The sequence below is a fragment of the Thamnophis sirtalis genome, unplaced genomic scaffold (genome assembly GCF_051295495.1).
Source record: "Thamnophis sirtalis isolate CommonGarterSnake01/CBP01778 unplaced genomic scaffold, rThaSir2_p1.2 scaffold_11, whole genome shotgun sequence".
NCBI classification, from domain to species: domain Eukaryota; kingdom Metazoa; phylum Chordata; class Lepidosauria; order Squamata; family Natricidae; genus Thamnophis; species Thamnophis sirtalis.
This window is the reverse complement of record NW_028261391.1, coordinates 4231754-4256088: the sequence shown is the minus strand read 5'-3', so window position 1 is coordinate 4256088 and position 24335 is coordinate 4231754. Positions and strand designations below refer to the sequence as shown.

The 24335-nt window shown below is 48.6% G+C and overlaps 1 protein-coding gene across 1 annotated transcript in view; it reads right to left on the bottom strand.

Annotated features, from left to right (window-relative positions):
* The window catches only part of PRSS56 (serine protease 56), a 39368-nt gene extending 16237 nt beyond the window's left edge, over positions 1-23131 (bottom strand). Inside the window, exons 1-9 of the mRNA XM_087726057.1 lie at positions 22993-23131; positions 18921-19082; positions 16100-16153; positions 11906-12095; positions 10240-10348; positions 8537-8696; positions 6282-6424; positions 3450-3609; positions 1454-1642 (exon numbers count right to left, since the gene is read on the bottom strand). Coding sequence (XP_087582183.1) covers positions 1454-1642; positions 3450-3609; positions 6282-6424; positions 8537-8696; positions 10240-10348; positions 11906-12095; positions 16100-16153; positions 18921-19082; positions 22993-23131 — 1306 coding nt within the window. The remainder of the gene's footprint in view (positions 1-1453; positions 1643-3449; positions 3610-6281; positions 6425-8536; positions 8697-10239; positions 10349-11905; positions 12096-16099; positions 16154-18920; positions 19083-22992) is intronic.
* Positions 23132-24335: the final 1204 nt, after the last annotated feature.

Sequence of the window (24335 nt, the reverse complement as noted above, 5' to 3'; positions counted from 1 at the left end):
CCAGGGGAAGGATACTGCAAAATCTCCATTCCCACCCTACTCCAGGAGAAGCTTATTGTAAAGTCCCCATTCCCTCCCGACTCCAGGGGAAGGATACTGCAAAATCCCCATTCCCACCCCACTCTGGGGCCAGCCAGAGGTGGCATTTGCCGATTCTCCGAACTACTCAAAATTTCCGCTACAGGTTCTCCAGAACCTGTCAGAACCTGCTGAATTTCACTCTTGCTCCAGGGGAAGGATACTGCAAAATCTCCATTCCCTCCCCATCCCACTAACCTGCTTCCCAGCTCTCTTCTCCTTGCAGGGCAACAAAAGAAGACCCAGATAATCAACTGGGATTCAGACTTGGGGGGCAGTGAATAGAAGGGGCCAGGACCAGCCAGAGGTGGTATTTGCCAGTTCTCTAAACTACTCAAAATGTTCGCTACTGATTCACCGAACCGGTCAGAACCGGCTGAATACCACTTCTGCTTCCTAACCTCCTGCCCAGCATTCCAACCACTTAAGCCACCATACTACTTGGTAGTCCTGGACTAAAAAAAATGGTCATACAATGGGGGAGTGTAGGAGAGGGTCATGCGGAGTCTGAAAGAGGGGTCAAATGTGTCATAAGTCATGAGTCCCTGCTCACCCGCAAGAGATTTAAGTCCAGCCCACCTTGAATTCCTTTCATATCTCCCGCTCATTTCCCTTGTCTGTTAGTTGGTCAGATTCTTGGATTAATGTCAAGCACCGGGAAAATCAGGAGATTCAGGCAATTCAAGTGAGTATTGTATAAAGATTTCTTGCGAGCTTAAACTCTCTACAAGAATCTGACCAACTAACAGCCAAGGGAAATGAGCGAGAGATAAGAAAGGAATTCAAGGAGGGCTGGACTCTAGATCTTTTGCAGGCGCTCAGGGACTCGTGACTTATGACACGTTTGACCCCTCCTTCAGGCTCAGTCTGCTTATCTCCTACAGGTTGGTCATATGAGCGGCTCATTTTATGACCATCATGACATACGACTGATGAACAGGCAATCCTCAACTTACAACCCTTTGTTTAAAAAACGTTCCAAATTACAACAGCACCGAAAATAGTGGCTTGTGACCAGTTCTCACACTTACAACCGTTGCAGGATATCCCTGGTTAAAACTTGGACACTTGGCAATTGGCGTGTATTTATGACGGCTGCACCATCCCGGGGTCATGTGATCACCATTTGTCACCTTCCCAGCCGGTTTCCGACAAGCATAGTCAATGGAGGGAGCCAGATTCGCTTAACGACCGAATGATTTGCTTAACAACGGCAGTGATTCGCTTAACCCAGTGCGGCAATCAAGCTCGTAAAATAGAGCCAAACTCCCCTTAACTATCTTCTGACTTAGCAACGGAACGTTTGGGCCTCAATTGTGGTCGTTAAGTCGAGGACTGCCTCTGTAAGTTTCTTCAGTGGCCACCCGCCACTTACCACATTGCTGTCTCTTCTCCTTGCACTTCTCCTCAGCGGCCTGAGCACAAGCTGCTGGGCTGGGCGACCGGGAGCAGGGCTGCACGTAGAAGGCGCATAAGCGACGGGTTTCTGCCAGCTGTTGGTCTCCCGGCTTCCGAGCAGCAGAGAGCCACTCCGAACAGCTGGGCTCCCGGCTGGAGGGAGATCCTGAGTGGGAGGAGAACGGGGGGGGGGGAGAAGATTTCCCCATTAGCTCTTCCTGAACCACAGGCAGGGAACTCACGGTTCATGAGGATGTGGCCGCAAGATTTGGTTAATAGCAATAGCGCTTAGACTTATAGGGAGTCTAAGGGCAGTGGTGAAATGCAATTTTTTACTACCGGTTCTGTGGGCGTGGCTTGGGGGGCGTGGTGTGGCTTGGGGGGCATGGCAGGGGAAGGATACTGCAAAATCTCAATTTCCCGCCCTACTCTGGGGCCAGCCAAAGGTGGTATTAATTTGCCGGTTCTCCGAACGACTCAAAATTTCCGCCACCGGTTCTCCGGAACCTGTCAGAACCTGCTGGATTTCACCCCTGGTCTAAGGAAATCTATAGGGAGCCGAGATGGAGCAGTGGTTAGAGTGCAGTACTGCAGGCTACTTCAGCTGGCGGCTATCTGCAGTTCAGCAGTTCAAATCTCACCGGCTCAAGGTTGACTCAGCCTTCCGTCTTTCCGAGGTGGATAAAAGGAGGACCCAGATTGTTGGGGGGCAAGAGGCTGACTCTGTAAACCGCTTAGAGAGGGCTGTAAAGCACTGTGAAGCGGTATGTAAGTCTAAATGCTATTGCTACACCGTTTCAGAGTGTGCTACAGCCCTCTCCAAGTGGTTTACAGAGTCACCGTATTTGCCCCCAACAATCTGGGTCCTCACTTTACCCACCTCGGAAGGATGGAAGGCTGAGTCAACTTTAAGCTAGTCAGGATTGAACTGCTGGCGGTGGGCAGTCAGTTTGCCATACTACATTTTAATCACTGCACCAACATGGATCGTGGGTTTGGCTAAACTAGGTTTTGGTCTTTGCAAATAGTCCTTGTCAAGTTTAAGACGGGTGGACTTCAAGTCCCAGAATTCCCCAGCAAGCCCTATCTAACAAAATGAAATCCAATGGTGAGAAAATTAAGATTTTACACTTAGGCAAGAAAAACCAAATGCACAGGTGGGGAATAGGTGGCACCTTGCTCAATAGGAGTAACCGTGAAAGGGATCTTGGAGTCCTAGTGGAGAACCATTTAAATAGGAGCCAGCCGTGGGCAGCAGCTGCCAAAAAAGCCAACACAGTTCTAGGCTGCATCAACAGAGGGAGAGAATCAAAATCACGTGAAGGGTTAATATCACTTTATAAAGCCTTGGTAAAGCCACACTTGGAATCCTGCATTCAGTTTTGGCCGCCACAATGCAAAAAAAAAATGTGGAGACTCTAGAAAGAGTGCAGAGAAGAGCAACAAAGAGGATTAGGGGACTGGAGACTAAAACATATGAAGAACGGTTGCAGGAACTGGGGATGTCTAGTTTAATGAAAAGAAGGACTAGGGGAGACATGATAGCATCTTCCAATATCTCAGGGGTTGCCACAAAGAAGAGGGAGTCAAGCTATTCTCCAAAGCCCCTGAGGGTAGAACAAGAAGCAATGGGTGGAAACTAATCAAGGAGAGAAGCAACTTAGAACTGAGGAGAAATTTCCTGACAGTGAGAACAATTAACCAGTGGAACTCCTTGCCTTCAGAAGTTGTGGGTGCTCCAACATTGGAGGTTTTAAAGAGAGACTGCAGAGCTACTTGTCCAAAATGGGCTAGAGTTGCCTGTTTGAGCTGGGGTCTGGACTAGAAGACCTCCAAGACCCCTTCCAACTCCAGTTATTCTGTTATGCAGGGGAATTCTGGGACTTGGAAGTCCACCCTTCGATCCAGCCCCTTGGTCTACTCTGCCCTCTGCTGGTGAAGTTGGAGAAAGGCAGCCCACTCTGGGCACTCACTCTCCATCTGTTGTCGGATCCAGTCTGCAAAGGCAGTGATGCGAGTGTACACTCCCGGTTTGCCACGCTCCCCGCAGCCGGAGCCCCAGGAGGTGATTCCGTGCAAGTTGTAGCGCTCCAGTGAAGGGTCCCAACACATCAGGGGCCCTCCAGAGTCCCCCTGAAAGCAGAAACGGTTGCGTTAGATATTGGAATGAAGAAAAGAATAGAATAGGAGTAAGGAATGGAATGGAATGGAATGGAATAGAATAGAAGTAAGGAAAGGAAAGGAAAGGAAAGGAAAGGAAAGGAAAGGAAAGGAAAGGAAAGGAAAGGAAAGGAAAGGAAAGGAAAGGAATGGAATGGAATGGAATGGAATGGAATGGAATGGAATAGAATAGAATAGAATAGGAGTAAGGAATGGAATGGAATAGAATAGGAGTAAGGAATAGAATAGAATAGAAGTAAGGAAAGGAAAGGAAAGGAATGGAATGGAAAGGAATGGAATGGAATGGAATGGAATAGAATAGAATAGAATAGAATAGAATAGGAGTAAGGAATAGAATAGAATAGAAGTAAGGAAAGAAAAGGAAAGGAAAGGAATGGGAATAGAATAGAATAGAATAGGAGTAAGGAATAGAATAGAATAGAATAGAATAGAATAGAATAAAATAGTTTATTGGCCAAGTGTGATTGGACACAGAAGGGATTTCTCTTTGGTGCCAATGCTCTCCGTGTACATAAAAAGACAAGATACATTCGTCAAGAGTCATCAGGCACAAACACTTAATGATAGTCATGGGGTACAGGTAAGCAATCAGGAAACAATCAATATCAATATAAATCGTAAGGATACAAGCAACAAGTTATTGTCCTGCAGCCATAAGTGGGAGGAGATGGGTGATAAGAATGACGAGAAGACTAATTATAATAGTTATGCAGCCTTAGTGAATGGTTTAACAGTGGTGAGGGAATTAGTTGTTTAGCAGAGTGATGGCATTCGGGGAAAAAACTGTCCTTGTGTCTAGTTGTTCTGGTGTGCAGTGCTCTATAGCGTCGTTTTGAGGATAGGAGTTGAAACAATTTATGTCCAGGATGTGAGGGGTCTGTAGATATTTTCACGGGCCTCTTTTTGACTTGTTCGGTGTCCAGGTCCTCATTGGAAGGTAGGTTGGCAGTAATTGTTCTTTCTGCAGTTCTGATTCTCTTCTGAAGTCTCCGTCTGTCTTGTTGGGTTGCAGAACCGAACCAGACAGTTATAAAAGTGCAAATGACAGACTCAATCATTCCTCTGTAGAATAGTCTATCCTAGACTATTCTCAGCCATGATGCTCCGATAGCATTCATTTGTACAATTTGAGATTAATTCTTGGGACACAGTCCAGTTCTACTCTATTCTATTCTATTCTATTCTATTCTATTCTATTCTATTCTACTCTACTCTATTCTACTCTATTTTACTCTATTCTATTCGATAGGATCATAGAGACGCAGGTCTTAAGCCAAGGATGGGCAACTACCGGGTACGACCCCTTCATGAGCTGTGGATTTCAATTCCCAGAATTCCTGAGCCAGTTGTGCTGTCTCCGGAATTCTGGGAGCTGAAGTCAAATCTTAAAGTTGCTGAGTTTGGAGACCCCCGGTGTAGGGTCTCCTGCTTGGGTGGGGGTTGGGGGTTGGACTAGATGACCTACAAGGTCCCTTCCGACTCTATTAATCTGTAACTACAGTGTGTTATATTTAAAAGTCATAAAGGAGCCATACCGGTAGTTGCCCACCTTTGGCTTAGGATGGGGATGGCTAACCTTTTTTGGCTCCCGTGCCAAAAGCGGGAGGGAGCGCAGGGGGGGTCGTGCGTGGGCGTGCAACACCCATAATGGTATGCGTGTGAAACCAACACCCCGCGCATGCACGCACGACCAATGCCCCCTTCTTCCCACTTTTGGCATGGTTTTTTCACCCTCCCCAGACTCCAGAGGCTTTCTAGGAGCCTGGGGAGGGTGAAAACAGCCTCCTGGATATACTCCAGAGACCTCAGGAGCTTCCCTGAAGCCTCCGGAGGGCAAAAAACGGACCTAGTACAGGGAACCCAGAAGTTTAGGAATGGTGACTTCTGGTTTGTCCGTAGGGGCGATTTTCAACCTCCGGAGCCTTCCGGGAAGCCTCCTGAAGGCCCCTGAAGCTAAAAACGGCCTCAAAAGAAGGCTGAATTCAGCCGGCCAGCGCGCACATGTGCGCTGGTCAGCTGACAGGGCAACGCCTCGCTTTCCCTAATAAATAGCTCCGTGTGCCACCTGTGCTATAGGTTGGCGATCGTGGCACGACAAAACCGCGGTCCACTAAAGCGCGCCCGATTAAAGCCCGTACCTGACGTCATCAGCAGCGCGACAAATACGACCGCGGAGAAAAAAGGGCGCTTTAAAAAGCGCTTTTAAAGCAAGCCGATTCACATAAAGGTAAGGGTTAGGTTTAGGGTTACGTTTAAGCGTTAGGGTTAGGTTTAGCGTTAGGTTAAGGGTTAGGTTTAGGGTTAGGTTAAGGGTTAGGTTTAGGGTTAGGTTTAGGGTTAGGTTTGGGGGGGTTAGGGTAAGGTTTTCGCGTTAATTTTAACTTTACCGCTCACAGCGTGATGTTTTCGTCGCGCTGTGATGACGTCAGGTACGCGCTTTCGTCGAGCGCGCTTTAGTCTACCGCGGTTTTGTGGTGGAACCGGTTGGCGATCACGGGTCTAGGACTTGAGTCTCTATGATCCTAGCCCATCACCTTTGCCACTGTCTCCACCAGCCCCTCACCAGGCAGGGAGTGACCGTCCCGTCCCTTCCCCACAGGCCCCTCTCTCTCTCGGACCCTCACCTGACAGGAGTCGATGCCGCCAGAGAGGTACCCAGCGCAGAACATGGCACTGCTCACCAGCTGGCTCCCAAGAGCCCCGCGGCACAGGTCTTGGGCCAGGATCGGCACCCGAGCTTCCATGACGACTTCAGCAGGCGGCCCGTCTGGAGAGAGAAGCAGGCGGATGTACGAATGGCCACTCCCCCCAACCCAGGGACCCTCCCTGCTGATTCTCTCCCCCACTTGGCAGGCGGGCAAAAGGTTAACTGGGCCCCAGGTGAGACGCTGCCAGAGGACAATTTCAGCTCTTCCCTTCCTCCTCTGATCCAGATCCGGATTTTATGAGCAGCCGGAGACGTTGCAACGCTCATAAATACGATTCATTGGCCGAGCCTCGGAAGATTGATAATGTGTTCCTAGGAATGCTGCAACGGTCATAAGCGTGAAAAATGATCGTGTTTTTTTTTTTTCAAAGGTGGGGTGTGGCCTGCCAGTGGCCAGTGGAGCTGGCAGCAGAGTTGGCCATTGAGGAAGTTGGGGAGGAGCATGGAGGCTGGGGAAGGCTCGGACGAGGGCTCTGCATCGGAGGCAGAGACGGGGCCGAGGCTGTCTGGCAGTGATCAGGTTCCTACGGAGCTAGACATCAGTGGGGCAGAGGAACAGCTGGAGCCTGTTCCCAGTGTGCGCATGTGCAGAACCGCCAGAAGAAAAGAGCAACTCAGAAATCAGGGTTGACTTGGGAGTAAAGACACAGGTAGAAGGTGATTGTCCCCTCCCATGGGAAACAAAAGAGGAGCGAGAGGGGAGGGGGCTTTTGCAGGAAACAATTCGTTAATTAGCTCGTTCGTTTCAGGAGTGTGAAGATCTGTCCGTGAATCCCAGAGACTCTGTGCCCAGCCTTTCCTTGCACAGCACCGCATTTGGACAATATTTACATGGCCGCTTTCCAAGATAGATAAGGTCTGTGGTCATCAATACGCCTTTGAAAGACTGTTTGCCAGGCCTGGCTGAAGGTGAAGGAGAGGAATTCACATGCATTTAATAAAAGAGGTTTTGTCGGGACGAGGACTCTGCCACGGGCTTTTGCGGGAAGCCTTGGTCAGAACATGCCCTTCTAATGTTCTCTAAATAACTGATTGTAAGTCAAGGACTACACTTAATAAATAAACATGTAACCATTAGGAACTGAAAGCGACTTGATGGCAGATAATCAATCAATCAATCAACTTTTCCAAAGTTTTGGATTTTGTAAGAAGCCCTCCACTTACAATGGTTCGTTTAGCAACAATTCGAAGTTACAACGGAAATGACAAAAGTGACTTGCGACCGTTTTTCACACTTACGACCCTTGGAACATCCCTATGGTCACATCATCAAAAGTTAGATTCTTGGCAACTAACTTGTATTTATGACAGTTGCAATGTCCCGGGGTCCCCTTTTTGTGACTGTCTGCTAAGCAAAGTCAATGGGGAAGCCAGATTCACTTAACAACCGTGTTCCTGACTGCAACGCTTCACTTAACGATGGTGGAAAAAAGGGTGTAGATTGGGGTCAAACTCACTTCACCACCGTCTCACTTAGCAACAGAAATTTGGGGCTCAATTTTGGTCGTAAGCCGAGGACTATCTGTAATTCCCTGGTCTGCCTGTTGTGGCCTGCCAGTGGCCAGCAGAGCTGGCAGCAGATTCGGAGAGTGAGGAGGTTGGGGAGGAAGATGGGCCAGGTTTGGAGTCTGGGGGAGGCTCGGATGAGGGCTCTGTGTCGGAGGCAGAGAGGGGGCCAGGGCCGTATGCCAGTTATCAGCTGCCTTCAGAGTCAGACATCAGTGAGGCAGAAGAACAGCTGGAGCCTGTTCCCAGTGTGTGCATGCACAGAGTTGCCAGAGGAAGGGAACAGCTAAAGAACAAGGGTTGACTTGGGAGTAAGGCCACAGGTGGACGATGAATGGCCCCTCCCAGAGGAAATAAAAGAGGAGCGAATGTGGAGTGGAGTTTGCAGGAGCCGATTAGTTTGCTTAATTGGTTCCTGACTCTCCGAGGCTCCTTGCCAAGTTCTGCAGAGATCGGCCTGGCAGCTTTCCAAGCCAGATGAGGTCTGTGACTGTAAATCCTCCCTTGAAAGACTTTGCTGGATGTGAATGAGCGGAATTCACAGCAAATTAATAAAAGGGGGGTTTTGTCAGGGCTCAAACACTGCCAGGCTTTGTAGCCTTAATTCAAGCCGTCTCAAAGGGAGCAGAGGGTCTCGACCTCCGAGACCCCCAGTCCCACCCTCACCTTCATAGAGCGAGCCCCAGCCGATGATGTAGCAGTCGACCTCCTGGCTCATCGCCGCAGCCCCTTCCGGGAGGCACACAGGGTTCACCCAGGGCGAGGGGCGCACAGGAGCGCTCAGTTCCAGCAAAGCCACATCCGCCTGGAAGGTTTTTGGGTCGAACTACGGAAAGAGAAACCGGTCGTTGCTATGGGGGGAAAGGGCATCAAGCAGCCACGGGGATCAGGGCTGGGAGTGGGGTCTTTCTCGGCATGTGCATGGAGACATCCGAACTAGACTGGGTGGGATTCTCTGTGTCATATATAATATGTGCATAATTCTGTATTTATTTATTTATCTTGCCATGTTTATGTAGTGTAAAATTGGAGGTGGCAAGCTGCATGGAACGAAATTTCATTATTAATGTATGTTGATTAGAGTACATTCAAAGTGACAATAAAGTTATTGTATTCTATTCTGTTCTGTTCTGTTCTACTCATTTTCACGCATTGTATTGTATTGCATTGTATTCTAATGTTCTCTACACTATTTTATCATTTCTGTTCTATTCTACTCATTTTCTCTATTCTATAATTTCTATTCTATTTTATTCTGTTCTAGTTCTATTCATTTTCTGTATTGTATTCTATTCTATTCTGTTCTATTCTATTCTATCCTATTCATTTTCTCTATTCTATCATTTCTATTCTATTCTATTCTATTCTATTCTATTCTACTTATTTTCTCTACTCTATTCTATCATTTCTCTTCTATTCTAGTTCTGTTCTACTTCTATTCATTTTCTCTATTGTATTGTATTCCAGTGTTTTTCAACCACTGTGCCGTGGCACACTAGTGTGCTGTGACACACTAGTGTGCTGTGACATAGTGTAAGGTGTGCCGTGGGAGAATTACTTTATATATAGTCAATATAGGCACAGAGTTAAAAATTTTTAACATTTTCTAATGGTGGTGTGCCTCGTGATTTTTTTCATGAAAAAAGTGTGCCTTTGCACAAAAAAGGTTGAAAAACACTGTTGTATTCTACTCATTTTCTCTATTTTATAATTACTATTCTATTCTACTTATTTTCTCTACTCTATTCTATAATTTCTCTTCTATTCTACTTATTTTCTCTATTCTATAATTTCTCTTCTATTCTAGTCTATTCTAGTTCTATTCATTTTCTCTATTTTATTGTATTGTATTCTATTCTATCCTACTATTTTCTCTATTCTCTCGTTTCTATTCTATTCTACTTATTTTCTCTATATTCTATAATTTCTGTTCTATTTTATTCTGTTCTAGTTCTATTCATTTTCTCTATTGTATTGTATTCTATTCTATTCTACTTATTTTCTCTATTCTATAATTTCTCTTCTCTTCTAGTTCTATTCTAGTTCTATTCATTTTCTCTATTTTATTGTATTGTATTCTATTGTATCCTACTATTTTCTCTATTCTCTCGTTTCTATTCTACTTATTTTCTCTACTCTATTCTATAATTTCTATTCTATTCTACTTATTTTCTCTATTCTATAATTTTTGTTCTAGTTCTATTCATTTTCTCTATTGTATTGTATTGTATTGTAGTGTATTGTATTGTATTGTATTGTATTGTATTCTACTCATTTTCTCTATTCTATAATTTCTATTCTATAATTTCTGTTCTGTTCTGTACTCCCCTCCACTGCAAAGCTTGGCCAGGAGCAGACAGCAGACTCACCTTGGGGTGCAGCAGGATACGGCTGACGGGTGCCACCTGTTCACCTTCATCCTGCTTGCTTAGATCATAGTCCCCCAGGACCACGGACCAGGCCAGCTCATTTCGGCTTCTACCGGCAGGAGAGAAACCCGAAAAAATTGTCAAATGTGGCACCCCATAACCGTGCTCCTTCCATACTTCTCCACCCTGACGCAGGTGTTAACAGGGATGCAGATAGTCCTCAACTTACGACCACAATTGATCCCAGCTTTTTGTTCCTAAGCGAGACGTGTGCGAAGTGAATTTGTGTCCCCGTTTTTAACCACCGTTCCTGCCACCATTGCTAAGTGAATCACTCCCGTAGTGGAGTCAGTAACAGGGTCGTTAAGTGAATCTTGACTTTGCTTTAGCACAAGGCTGCAAAAAAAGTCATGGCCTGACCTCAGGAAACTGCAACCGTCGTAAATGTGAAACACGTCTGAATTTTGATCCCAGGATGCCGCAAACGGACCTGAGTGTTAAAAAACGGTCGCAAGTCCCTTTCTTCAATCCCATTGTAACGTCAAATGGTCACTAAATGAACTGTTGTAAGTCCAGGACTACCTGTATTCCTTCAGGTGCATTGGAGCAGGGATCTCCAACCTTGGCAACTTTAAGCCTGGAGGACTTCAACTCCCAGAATTCCCTGACTAGGGAATTCTGGGGGTTGAAGTCCACCAGGCTTAAAGCTGCCAAGGTTGGAGATCCCTGCTTTGGAGAATAGGCTGATCCTCTTCTTTGTGGTAGCCCCTCAATTATGGGAACTCTCCTAGTCCTTCTTTCTATTAAACTAGACACACCCAGTTCCTGCAACCGTTCTACGTATGTTTCCAGTCTCCAGTCCCCTAATCCTCTTTGTTGCTCTTCTCTGCACTCTTTCTAGAGTAATACAACACAATAGCAGAGTTGGAAGGGACCTTGGAGGTCTTCTAGTCCAACCCCCTGCCTAGGTAGGAAACCCTATACCGTTTCAGACAAATGGCTATCCAACATCTTCTTAAAGACTTCCAGTGTTGGGGCATTCACAACTTCTGGAGGCAACTTCTGTTCCACTGATTCATTGTTCTGACTGTCAGGAAATTTCTCCTCAGTTCTAAGTTGCTTCTCTCCTTGATTAGTTTCCACCCATTGCTTCTTGTTCTGCCCTCAGGTGCCTTGGAGAATAGTTTGACTCCCTCTTCTTTGGGGCAGCCCCTGAGATGTTGGAAGGCTGCTATCATGTCTCCCCTGGTCCTTCTTTTCATTCAACTAGACATCCCCAGTTCCTGCAACCGTTCTTCATATGTTTTAGCCTCCAGTCCCCTAATCCTCTTTGTTGCTCTTCTCTGCACTCTTTCCAGAGTCTCCACATCTTTTCTACATCGTGGCGACCAAAACTGGATGCCGTGTTCCAAGTGTGGCCTTACCAAGGCCTTATAACACCACATGAGGGAAGGAAGGGAAGGGAGAAGAAGGGGAGAACAGAATAAGAAATAGAGGCAAGGGACGGATGAGCCGGTGGAACAGCCAGCCGCACGAAACCAACGAGTGCTTCACTGGAGGTCTTAAAAGAGAAGTCAGAGAGACTTTTATGGAGCCAATCCAGGCGGGGGTCAGGCTGGATGACCTCCCCGACCCCTTCCGTGGAGATGAGAGCCCTTGGCCTTACCCGGTGAAGCAGTGGGCAGCCGTGACAATCCAAGCGCTGCCCACCAGCACCCCGCTGCACATCAGCTCTCCGTTCAGCAGCACTGACACCAGCCACGGCCAGGCCCCCGGCTTTGCACGGCGGCCCCCCACGATCTTCCCCTTCGTCAGAGTCGCGTTGGGGGCAGGGACCACGCGGCGCCCACAGGATTCTGCAAGAAAAGGTTCGATTCCAGTAACTGGCGGAAGCCGCGATGGCGAAACCTATGGCACGCGGGCCACAGGTAGCACACAGAGCCCTCTCTGCGGGCATGCGAGCCCCCACCCCAGCTCAGCTCCACCGTGCATGCACCGTGGGGGTGAGGGAATGTGGGAGGACTGTTCTGTCCCCCCCCCCTTCTTGGCTCGTTAACCCACGGCAGGCAGACAAACTTAAAAGGAACTCTCTTTATCAGTCCTCGGCTCCGACTGGCTGCGAGCCCAAAAATAACATAAATACAGTCTCTGACCAGATAACAGAATATAAAACAAAAACTCTTACAACGCAATGCACTTCTCCAAGTGTCTCCTTGAATCTGGGTTACAGAAAACAAAGCACTTCTCCAAGTGTATTTTACATAAACCACGACCGATGATCAATCAATGTTGAACGAACCAAGGAATGTTGACTCCTGCAACTAGGGCGTGGCACTATCCGTTCTTTTATCACCAGAACCCCACTAACGAGCCCCAGCTGCATCGTTGACCTTACATCCTGAAAAGACTCAAGGCTCACAGAAGACGTCTGCTGAGTCACAACAGGGGACAGGGGGGAGCGTGTAAACCCGACGGCACATTTTTGCTCCCGGGAGCCTGTAGGGAGGCCTACTACGCCCAAAAAGGTCCCGGGGGAGGGGGGCGGTTGTGGAGGCATGCGCAAGGGGGAGGGTGCATGGGGGTGTCATTATGGTTTGGGGCGCACGCAACAACCAAAAGGTTAGCCATCACTGGGTTTAAGGATGTCAGAATCAGCTTTCAGATCCCCAAGCTAAACATTCATATATTCATTCACACATTAACCCATGTTCCGGCCTTGCAGAATACAGGTATCCTCCACTTACGGCCACAATTGAGCCTCAAATGAATGTTGCTGAGCGGGACATGTGTGAAATGAGATTTGCCTCATGTTACGGCCTTTCTCGCCACGGGTTGTAAAGCGAATCGCAGTGGTGGTGAAGTAAACAACTCAGTCGTTAAGTGAATCTGGCTTCCTCGAGTTACGGCCACCACAGAGCCCAACATTTCTGTTCTTAAGCGAGGCCTTCGTTAAGCGGGTTTCCGCCCCGTTTTACAACCTTTCTGGCCACAGCTGTTAAGTGAATCCCTGCCCATGTTCATTTAATAACCCGGTTGTTAAGCGAATCCTTGGACGTTGCTCGTCGGAAGGTCGCAAAAGTGGATCACGTCACCCCGGGACACTGCAGCAGTCGTAAATATGAACCAGTTGGCAAGCGTCTGACTGAGTGGTGGGTTTAGCGGCCTGGATCGGTGGTACAGGCAGCGACCCAGACCTGCCATGCCCCCGAACCGGTTCTCCTACAGCGGCGCCATCTTGATTTTCGGTTCCTTGCATGCGCAGAACAATTTCCAGGGCAAATTTTGCGCATGCGCAGATGGTCATGAGTTACTTTTTTCAGCGCTGTGGTAACTTTGAACCGTCACTAAATGAACTGTTGTAAATTGAGGACTACCTGTACAACCACTAAGTAATAGGAGTGAGTTAAGATTAGAGCAGTATTTCCCAAGCTTAATTATTTTAAGATGGGTGGACTACAACTCCCAGAATGCCCCAGCCAGCAATGCTGGCTGGGGCATTCTGGGAGTTGTAGTTCACCCATCTTAAAATAATTAAGCTTGGGAAAAACACCGGATTAGAGGCTAAATCATCGAGGAACAAAATAAAATACAGTTAGTCCTCAATTTAGTGACCATTCAAAGTTACAACGCCCCTGAAAAAGGTGACTTGCGGCCGTTTTCAGAGTTATGACCTTTGCGCCCTCCCCCGTAGTCACGTGATTAAAATTTGGATGCTTGGCAACCGGCTCATATTTACGACGGTTGCCACATGATCCCCTTTTGCGACCTTCTGGCAAGCCAGGACAACAGGGGAGGTGGATTCATTTAACGACTGACGATCCACTTAGGAACTGCAGCCGTTCTCTTAACAACCAGGGCAACCTGATCTTAACGGGGAAGGCAGACTCATTTAACGACTGCCACAATCCGCTGAAGAACTGCGGCTGCTCACTTAACAACCAGGACAAAAAGGTCGTAAAATCGGGGCCGGCTCTCTTAATCACCCCTTTGGGGGTGATTAAGGGATTCTGGTTCCCAATTTGGTCATAAGCCGAGGACCTCCTGTACATCTGGAGGGCTCCAGGTTGGGGAAAGCAACATTAAAGATCGAGCCTATTAAATAGCAGGCAGATGTTTTAACAGACGGGGCCGCCTGTTAAGTGGCATTTTTGTTTACATCTTAGAATTCCTCTGGGCTCCAATCTGCATTACTGTACTTTGCAAGGAATGATGGCGCAACATGCAAAATTCGAATCCGGGCCCCGCTGAGGGACAACACAAACACCTTTGATGTTTTACCCAGTGTTAATCCCTCTCCAACATCTGTCAGTGCAGGTAGACCTCGATTTACGAGAGTTCATTTAGGGAGTATTCAAAGTTATGATGCCATTGTTTAGTTTACTGATTAGCCATTGGGCCATATCGAAGTGTAGAGTTACAGACAGACAGACGACAGACAGACAGACAGAGAGAGAGAGAGAGAGAGAGAGAGGGAGAGAGAGCGCCAGGTGAGTGACCTTGGACCAATCACCAGGAGACTGGGAGTTCTAGTCTCACCGTAGCCATGACAGCCAGGTGGGTGACCTTGGACCAATTACCAGGAGACTGGGAGTTCTAGTCTCACCTTTGAATATGACAGCCAGGTGAGTGACCTTGGACCAATCACCAGGAGACTGGGAGTTCTAGTCTCACCTTAGACGCTCCATGACGCCTCCGCAATGCTCCAGCTGCTCAGCAGGTAACGAACGAGGGTGGGCGGATGGGCCCTCTGGAGCACCGTACCGAAACGATACCCGGTGCTCCCGGCAGGCACCGGTACACCCGTACCGGGCCATTACCGCCTGCAACCCACCACTGTTCTAGGCCTTCCTGTCCTCTACCATCCTCCGGACTCCATTTTAGCTCACGCCGACTGCTTCGGGGACTCCATCCATCCACCTCATTCTTTGTTCCTACGTGAGGAAAATTAATCGCCCATCCCTGTTCTAGCCGCTGCTTTTAGTAAGTACTAAAGATAGTAAATGTTTGGCTCCGAGACGGAAAGCTGTAGAACAGCCGGACGGTGCCTGAGAACCAGGCTCCCTCTGTCAAGCTTAATCCCCATTAAGAGGGTGACTGGACCGTCCCGTGAGGTCAGCCCTTCAGCTTGGCGGCCCCCAACGCTGACCTCGCTCCTCAAACGAAAACAGCGGGGAAGCAAAACTGGCGCATCAGCCCGGTCTGTTTCTCCAGATCCCTGCTGAGGGCTCGAGGTTGCGAGAGGGAAACGGTGCCATCGCACCACATGGGATCCAACCTCCACACGCACACAAGCAGACGAATGACGCGGGATGCTCGTATGCCCCTCCACCCACTGGGCGATACTCCCCTATTACAGGTAGTCCTCGACTTACAACAGATCCTTTGGTGATCGTCCAAAGTTACAACGGCACTGGGAAAAAGTGCCTTGCCACTGTTTTCCACAACCTTTGCAGCACCCCCACGGTCGTGTGATCAAAATTTGGACGCTTACCAATTGATTCGTAGTTATGACGGTTCCTGTGTCCCGGGTGTCACGGGATCAAAATTCAGGGTGCTTGGCAACTGGTTCAGACCTACGACCGTTGCAGCATCCCGGGGTCATGCTGTGATCCCCTTTTGCGACCTTCAGACAAGCAAAGTCAATGGGGAAGCCAGATTCATTTAATAACTGGGTTATTCGCTTATCCACTGTAAGTGATTCGCTTAACAACAGTGGCCAGAAAGGTCATAAAATGGGGAAAAACTCACTGAGCGAATGCCTCGCTTAGCAGCGGGGACATTCTGGGCTCCATTGTGGTCGTAAGTTGAGGACTACCTGTACTCTGAGGACAGGCGTCATTCGTGCCAAAGGTGCTCTAACCTGGAACAGCCTGATCGGCCACCGAGTTCGAATCCTCCACATCGTTTCCCGGCTCTGCAAGTGAATAAGGAAACAACACAAAATCAACAACGTTCTTTTGCAGCCCTCCTACACAACCAGCTTTTAATTCTGGGATAAGAATGCACAAACCACAATTTTTATGCGCAGGTAATCCTCCATTTAGAACATTTTAGCAGCCATTCAAAGTCACAAAAACACTGAAAAGAGGGACTTGGGACCGTTTCCCCACACTTATGACCGTTGCGGTATCCCCGTGGTCACGTGATCGAAAATTCAGACGCTCGGCAACCGACTTGTATTTATGACGGTTGCAGTGTCCCCGCCGACATGATCCGCTTCTGCGACCCTCAGACAAGCAAAGCCAATGGGGGAGCCAGATTCACTTAGCGACCGTGTGACAAACTTAACAGCCGCAGGCATGCGCTTAACAGCCACGGCGAGAAAGGTCGTAAAACGGATCCAAATTCACTGAGCCAACGTTTCACTCAGCCACAGAAATTTCAGGGTCAATTGTGGTCGTAAGTTGAGGACTCCCTACTATTGGCCGAATAGGTGGTAACTCCGGCAGACGCGTGACCGTACCTGTTCGATCCTCGGCACCGCCATCTTTATTTTCTAGAGTCTCTGCATCTTTTCTACATCGTGGTGACCAAAACTGAATGCCGTATTCCAAGTGTGGCCTTACCAAGGCCTTATAAAGTGGTATTAACCCTTCACGGGATCTTGATTCTCTCCCTCTGTTGATGCAGCCAAGAACTGTGTTGGCTTTTTTGGCAGCTGCTGCACACGGCTGGCTCCTATTTAAATGGTTGTCCACTAGGACTCCAAGATCCCTTTCACAGTTACTACTATTGAGCAAGGTACCACCTATTCTGTACCTGTGCATTTCGTTTTTCTTGCCTAAATGTAGAACCTGACTCTTTTCAGCATTGAATTTCATTTTATTAGATAGTTGCTGCCCATCCTATGAGCGTCCATACCTGTACTTTTATCCCTGGGGAGTCAGTCCACATTGCTGGCTGGCTCGAGGGGAGGTGGGATTTGCACGCCCCCCTCCCCTTGCACAATCCCAGGGCAGGGAAAGATCTTGCACTCACAAAAGGAACAAACTGGCCTGTTGAGTGTGCAGGTCTCAGCAGGGACGGGGAGTGTTTTGGGCAAGAATTTGAGGTCTTAGAAGGGAAGCGGCTGCTACGCTTAGGGCCGCGTGCCATGGAGAATCCGGAGGTCTGGCAACGGCCCTTTGGCCTTTCTGAAAATCTGCAAAATTGGAAGCGTGTCAGAAAGTCTTGGCGTCATCAGAACGCAGAACATCCCTGCGCCCTGCTGTGAACGGGAGGGGGACCAGAGGGCTCCCCAGAACCCGTGACGTTCTCTTGCGCTGCCGCGATGGACTCTTGTTAGCTAGGTTGCGGCTTTCGTGGCACACAGCCAGCAGCCTTTGTGGCACGGGGCAGCATTAAATCACAGGGAGGGAAGGAGAGGAAAGAAAGGAGGGAGGGAAGCGGGATTGAAGAAAGGAAAATGAGAGGAAAGGAGGGGGGAAGAATTGAAGGGAGGAAGTAAATGAGAGGAAAGAAAAGAGGGAGGGAGGGAGGAAGGATTAAAAGAAAGAAGGAAGGGAAATAAGAGGAAAGAAAGGAGGAAGGAAGGAAATGAGAGGAAAGAAGAGAGGAAGGAACAATTGAATGAAGGAAAGGAAGGAAAGAAGGGAGGGAGGAAATGAGAGGAAAGAAAGTTGGGAGGAAAGAAGGATTGAAGGAAGGAAGAGAAATAAGAGGAAAGAAGGGAGGGAAGAAATGGGAGGAAAGAAGAGAGGAAGAATTGAAGGAAGGAAAGGAGAGGAAAGAAAAGAGGGAGGGAGGGAGGAAGGAAGGATTAAAAGAAAGAAGGAAGGGAAATAAGAGGAAAGAAAGAAGGGAGGGAAGAAGGAAGTGAGAGGAAGGAAGAATTGAAGGAAGGAAAGGAGAGGGAAGGAGGGAGAAAGAATTGAAGGGAGGAAGTAAATGAGAGGAAAGAAAGGAGGGAGGGAAGAAGGAAGGATTAAAAGAAAGAAGGAGGGGAAATAAGGGGAAAGAAAGAAGGGAGGAAGGAAGGAAATGAAAGGAAAGAAGAGAGGAAGGAAGAATTGAATGAAGGAGAGGAAAGAAGGGAGGGGGGAAATGAGAGGAAAGAAAGACGGGAGGAAGAAAGGATTGAAGGAAGGAAGAGAAATAAGAGGAAAGAAAGAAGGGAGGAAGGAAGGAATGAGAGGAAAGAAGAGAGGAAGGAAGAATTGAACCAAGGAAAGGAGAGGAAAGAAGGGAGGGAGGAAATGAGAGGAAAGAAAGACGGGAGGAAGAAAGGATTGAAGGAAGGAAGAGAAATAAGAGGAAAGAAAGAAGGGAGGAAGGAAGGAATGAGGGGAAAGAAGAGAGGAAGGAAGAATTGAACCAAGGAAAGGAGAGGAAAGAAGGGAGGGAGGAAATGAGAGGAAAGAAAGACAGGAGGAAGAAAGGATTGAAGGAAGGAAGAGAAATAAGAGGAAAGAAGGGAGGGAGGGAAGAAATGGGAGGAAAGAAGAGAGGAAGAATTGAAGGAAGGAAAGGAGAGGAAAGAAGGGAGGGAAGGAGGAAATGAGAGGAAAGAAAGATGGGAGGAGGGAAGGATTGAAGGAAGGAAGAGAAATAAGAGGAAAGAAGGGAGAGGGGGAAAAGGAAGGGAAAGAGAAGAGGAGGAAGGAAGAATTGAAGGAAGGAAGGAAATAAGAGGAAGAAGGGAGGGAGGTAGGAAGAGAGGGAGGAAGGAACTCTCAGCTTACCGGTACAAGGCCTGCTCCGATTCCCGCAGTCCCCCGAGGGGCAGGATCCGCACCGCTTACACTCCTGCAGACGCCGGCTGTGCTCCAACAGGGCCTCCTCCAGCGAAATCAGCGCCGCTTTCATGGCAGCTTCGAGCACCAAGGTCCCGCGGTTGGACAGCACTGGGCAGAGGGGGACAAATCAACAGTGCGTGGGGTGCTACCAGCTTCCCTGCCCACCAGCTCAAAGGGGGAAATATATCCTACAGCCAGGCCTCTCCTAATTTAGCCACTTTTAAGACGGGCGGACTTCAACTCCCAGAATTCCCCAGCCAGCATCGCTGGCTGGGGAATTCTGGGAGTTGAAGTCCGTCCGTCTTAAAAGTGGTCATATTTGGAGACGCTGTCCTACAGGAATGGCATCCAAAACCTCAGCTACTTTTTCGACACCCACCCCATGAAATGTCCAATTTGGGGGTGCAGAAATGCAGGGTTCCAAAACAGCAGTTTGCCTGTTGGGGAATTCTGGGAGTTGAAGTCCACCCATCTTCAAGTCCTCAAAGTGTTGTGGCCAGCGGTCACCGCAGCTGGCAGCAGATTCGGACAGTGAGGAGGTTGGGGAGCAAGATGGGCCAGTCCTGGAGTCTGGGGAAGGCTCGGAGGAGGGCTCTGTGTCGGAAGCAGAGAGGGGGCCAGGGCCATTGTGCCAGTTATCAGCTGCCTTCAGAGTCGGACATCAGTGGCGCAGAAGAACAGCTGGAGCCTGTTCCCAGGGTGCGCATGCGCAGAGTTGCCAGACGAAGGGAATGTCAGGCCTGCAGACACATTTTCCTGTGGGTCTCAGGCCTGCCACATTTATTATTATTCTACTATGCATTTTCTATGGTGGGAAAATGGGATTGTACGAAGTTAGATGCTATGTAGCCATAACAACATTCTTTCTAGAAAGCCAAGGACATCCTTTGTCTCTGCACCTGACCAGAACTGGATGGGTGGAACTGCCAGCATGGCAGTGGATGATTGGACCATGGGATGGACTTGTGGGTGTGGGGGGCAAGATCTTGAACTTTCAACTGGGTGGGGAAAACTGGGAAGCTTTCAGATTTGGGTTTTCCCAGATGTGCCAACGTGGCTCTCTTAGTAACTTGAAACTTTGAGCAATACTTTGCCTTGGATTTAATCTGATTTAATTTTGGATGCAATTTGGAACCCTGACAGGGAACAGCTAAAGAACAGGGGTCGACTTGGGAGCAAGGCCACAGGTGGACGGTGAATGGCCCCTCCCAGAGGAAATAGAAGAGGAGCGAAAGGGGAGTGGAGTTTGCAGGAGACAATAAGTTTGCTTCATTGGTTCGTGACTCTCCGAGGCTCCTTGCCAAGTTCTGCAGATATCGGCCTGGCAGCTCTCCAAGCCAGATAAGGTCTGTGACCGTAAATCCTCCCTCGAAAGACTTTGCTGGATGTGAATGAGGAGAATTCACAGTAAACTAATAAAAGGGGGTTTCGTTGGGACCAGGAGTTTGCTCCAGGCTCTGGGGAAGCCTCGGTCAGAACATAACGGTGGGAAAGTCTTGTCTAGATAAAACCACATTTCCTGAATATTATGCAGTATGGGTATTATGCAATGATTGGCTAGAGGAAAGTGGGGGGGGGGGGGACTAGGAAAGCAAGAAAGAAAAGAAGAAAGACTAAGAAATAAAAAAAGACAAGTACAAAACCGGAGAATGAATAAAAGGTAGAAATACAAAACGGACTGTTGACAAAAAATAGTAGGAATTAAAAGAATATAAGATTATCTAAAATTGGTATATGAAAAGAGATATGAAAATATGTATAATATATGTATATAGATATGGGTATGTAAGAGTTATATGTACAGATAAAAGGAACACAGCTCACATGTAAAAAGTATAACGTGTTGCAAAGATGTTGTGTTTGTATAAGCAAAATAAAATAATTAAATTAAAAAAAAAACCTCCCACATTTCCCGGGTTACAAATGTCGGGTTTGTAAGGCAGGGGGATAAATGAGAAAGTTCCTTTGGATTTCTCGGCCCAGGTTTTAATTCTTTGGCAAACACACCTAGAATCCACTTAATCTTTCTTCTTTCTTTCTTCTTTTAACTTGCAACAAACCAATAAAAAGAAAGGAAATTTGGGTTTTTGTTAATAAAATCCCCCAACCCAGGTCACTCTGCTCTACTGAAGACAGCTGGAGGACATTGGTCCCCGAAGTTGGTCTAAAGGGCCAGCCCAGATTGGCCTTCATGAGGACTAGAAGCCTGCCAGTTGCTCTTACCTCGCAAGACACTCATAGGCGGGGGGGGGGGGCGCTCCTAGCTGAAGTGGGAGCCACAAGGGTTGGCCTTAATGAGGACTACAAGGCTGCCAGCTGATCTTACCCTTGCAGGTAGGGGAAACTCATTGGTGTGTGTATGGGGGAAACCTATACAGATTGGCCTCAATGAGGACTACAAGGCTGTTTAGTGCTCTTCTCTGGCAAGATGCTGATAGGCAGGGAGAAAAACTTCTTGGGGGGGGAGATTCACAGTTTGGCCTCAGTGAGGACTAGAAGGCTGCTCTTACCTCACAAGAGGCTGGTGAGAAGGGGAAGAGCTCCTTGTCAGGGAGAGAGCTGTTAGGATTGGCCTCAATGAGGACTGGACACTTTCTAGTCACTCTTACTTCGCAAGACTCTGGTGGGCAGGGGGAAGAGCTTTGGGGGGGGCATGTTGGTGGCCTCAATGGGGACTAGAAGCCTTCCAGCCACTCTTACCTAGCAAGACACTGGCAGGCATGGGGCAAAGCTCATTGCAGGGAGGGGAGCCTCTTGGATCTGCCTCAATGAGGACTAGAAGTCTGCTCCAGCTCTTACCTCGCAAGATGCTAGCAGACAGGGAGAAGAATTTGAATTTGAATTTATTAAAATTTATAGGCCGCCCTTTTCCCTGAGGGGACTCAGGGCGGCTCACAATCACAGAACTCAGGGGAGGGAGCATGCAGGTGGTCTCAATGAGGACTGGATGCTTTTCAGCCACTCTTACTTTGCAAGAGTCCAGTGGGCAGTGGGAAGAGCTCCTTACTGGGCAGGAAGCTGTATGGATCATCCTCAATGAGGACTAGAAGGCTGCCAGCCACTCTTACCTAGTGGACAGGGGAAAGAGCCACATGGACCAGCCTCAAAGAGGACTAGAAAACACACTGGCAGGCAGGGGGAAGAGCTCTTCCTGGGCAAGAAGTTGCGTGAATTGTCCTCAGTGAGGACTAGAAGGTTGCAGGTCACTCTTGCCTCGCAAGGGCTGAACTAGAAGACCTCCAAGGTCCATTCCAGCTCTATTCCTATTCCTATTCCTGTCCTTCTATTCTAAGGCACTGTGGGCAGGGGGAAGAGCTCCTTGTCCGGGGGAGAGCCATATGAATTGGCCTCAATGAGGACTAGACACCTTCAAGTCACTCTTACTTCCCAAGACTCTGGTGGGCAGGGGGAAGACCTTTGGGGGGGGGATGCGGGTGGCCTCAATGAGGACTAGCCGCCTTCCAGTCACACTTACTTTGCAAGACTTTGGTGGACTTTAGAAGCCGTGCAGATCGTCCTCAAGGAGGACTAGGAGACTGCCGACTGCTCTTACTTCTCAAGAGGCTGGCGGGCAGGGGAAGGAGCTCTTTGGCTGCACGTAGCCTCAACGAGGACTAGCCGCCTTCCAGAGGCTCTTACTTCCTAAGACTCTGGTGGGCTAGGGGAAGAGCTTTTGGGGGGGGGGATGCAGGTGGCCTCAACGAGGACTAGCCGCCTTCCAGCCGCTCTTACCTCGCAAGACGCTGACGGGGGTGGGGGGACAGTTTGGGGGGGCATGCAGGTGGGCTCAATGAGGACTAGCTGCCTTCCAGCCACACCTCGCAAGAGACGCTGGCGGGCATGGGGAAAAGCTCATTGTAGGGAGGGGAGCCGCGTGGATCTGCCTCAATGAGGACTAGAAGCACTAGCCGCCTTCCAGCCGCTCTTACCTCGCAGGATGCTGACGGGCGGGAGGGGGGGACGAGAGGGGCAATCAGGTGGGCTCAATGAGGACTAGCCGCCTTCCAGCCACTCTTACCTCGCAAGACGCTCGCGGGCAGGGGGAAGAGCTCCTTGCCGGGGGCGGCGGCGGCGGGAGCCGGATCCGCCCGGCGGGGCAGCAGCAGCAGCAGGAGCAGCAGGAGGAAGAGGAGGCGGCGCAGGGGCGGTTGCTCCATGTCCCGGGGCGGCCGAAGGAGGACCAGGGCTCGGGCTCCCCGCCTGCCTGCCTGCCTGCCTTCCCGGGGCGACGGGAGCGGCTCTATATATCCCCGGGGGAGCGCGGGGGGCGCCTGCCTTTTCCCAGCGCGCGGAGGGGCAGCCCCGGCTGCGCTTCATTAGTTCCCTGGACGGGAGCCGGGCGCTACTGCCCGCCGCTGAATGGGACCCATTGTCCCCCCGGGCCCATCAAAGGCGCCCCCGCCGCCAGATCAGAGGCGGCCGCCGCCCTTGATCGCTTTCAATGGGGGCAGCTGCCCTCGGGGGCGGAGGGGAGGGGGGATTCCGGGGGTCCGCCAAAGAGCCAGCATGGGGAGGGGGGGTGAAATGGGTTCACACGGCCGCTCAACCGACCCGCTTGCTTCAAAGCCGACCTCCGTTTCGGCACGCAAGGCTTGGGGGGCCTCTGCCCCAGTGGGTGCCTTTTATTGGGGTGGGGGGGATGCGTGGACCCTGGAAGATGGAGGGTTCCAGGCACAGGGGGTCCAGGGTTCGAGATCCCGTTTAGGTTTAGAGTAGAGTAGGAATAGGAACAGAACAGAAGGAATAGAATAGAATAAGGAATAGAAATAGAAATAGGAATGGAAAATAGAATAGAATTAGAATAAAGTAGGGTAGGGTAAAGTAGAGTAGAATAGATTTGAATGGAAAATAGAATAGAATATTGGAATGAAGAATAGAATAAAATAGATATTGGAATGAAGAATAGAATAAAATAGATATTGGAATGAAGAATAGAATAGAATAGAATATATATTGGAATGAATAGAATAGAATATTGGAATGAAGAATAGAATATTGGAATGAAGAATAGAATATTGGAATGAAGAATAGAATAGAATAGAATAGAATAGGATAGAATAGATATTGGAATGAATAGAATAGAATATTGGAATGAAGAATAGAATAGAAGAATAGAATAGAATAGATATTTGAATGAAGAATAGAATAGAATATTGGAATGAAGAATAGAATAGAATATATATTGGAATGAATAGAATAGAATAGAATATTGGAATGAAGAATAGAATATTGGAATGAAGAATAGGATAGGATAGGATAGAATAGATATTGGAATGAATAGAATAGAATATTGGAATGAAGAATAGAATAGAATAGAATAGATATTTGAATGAAGAATAGAATAGAATGTTGGAATGAAGA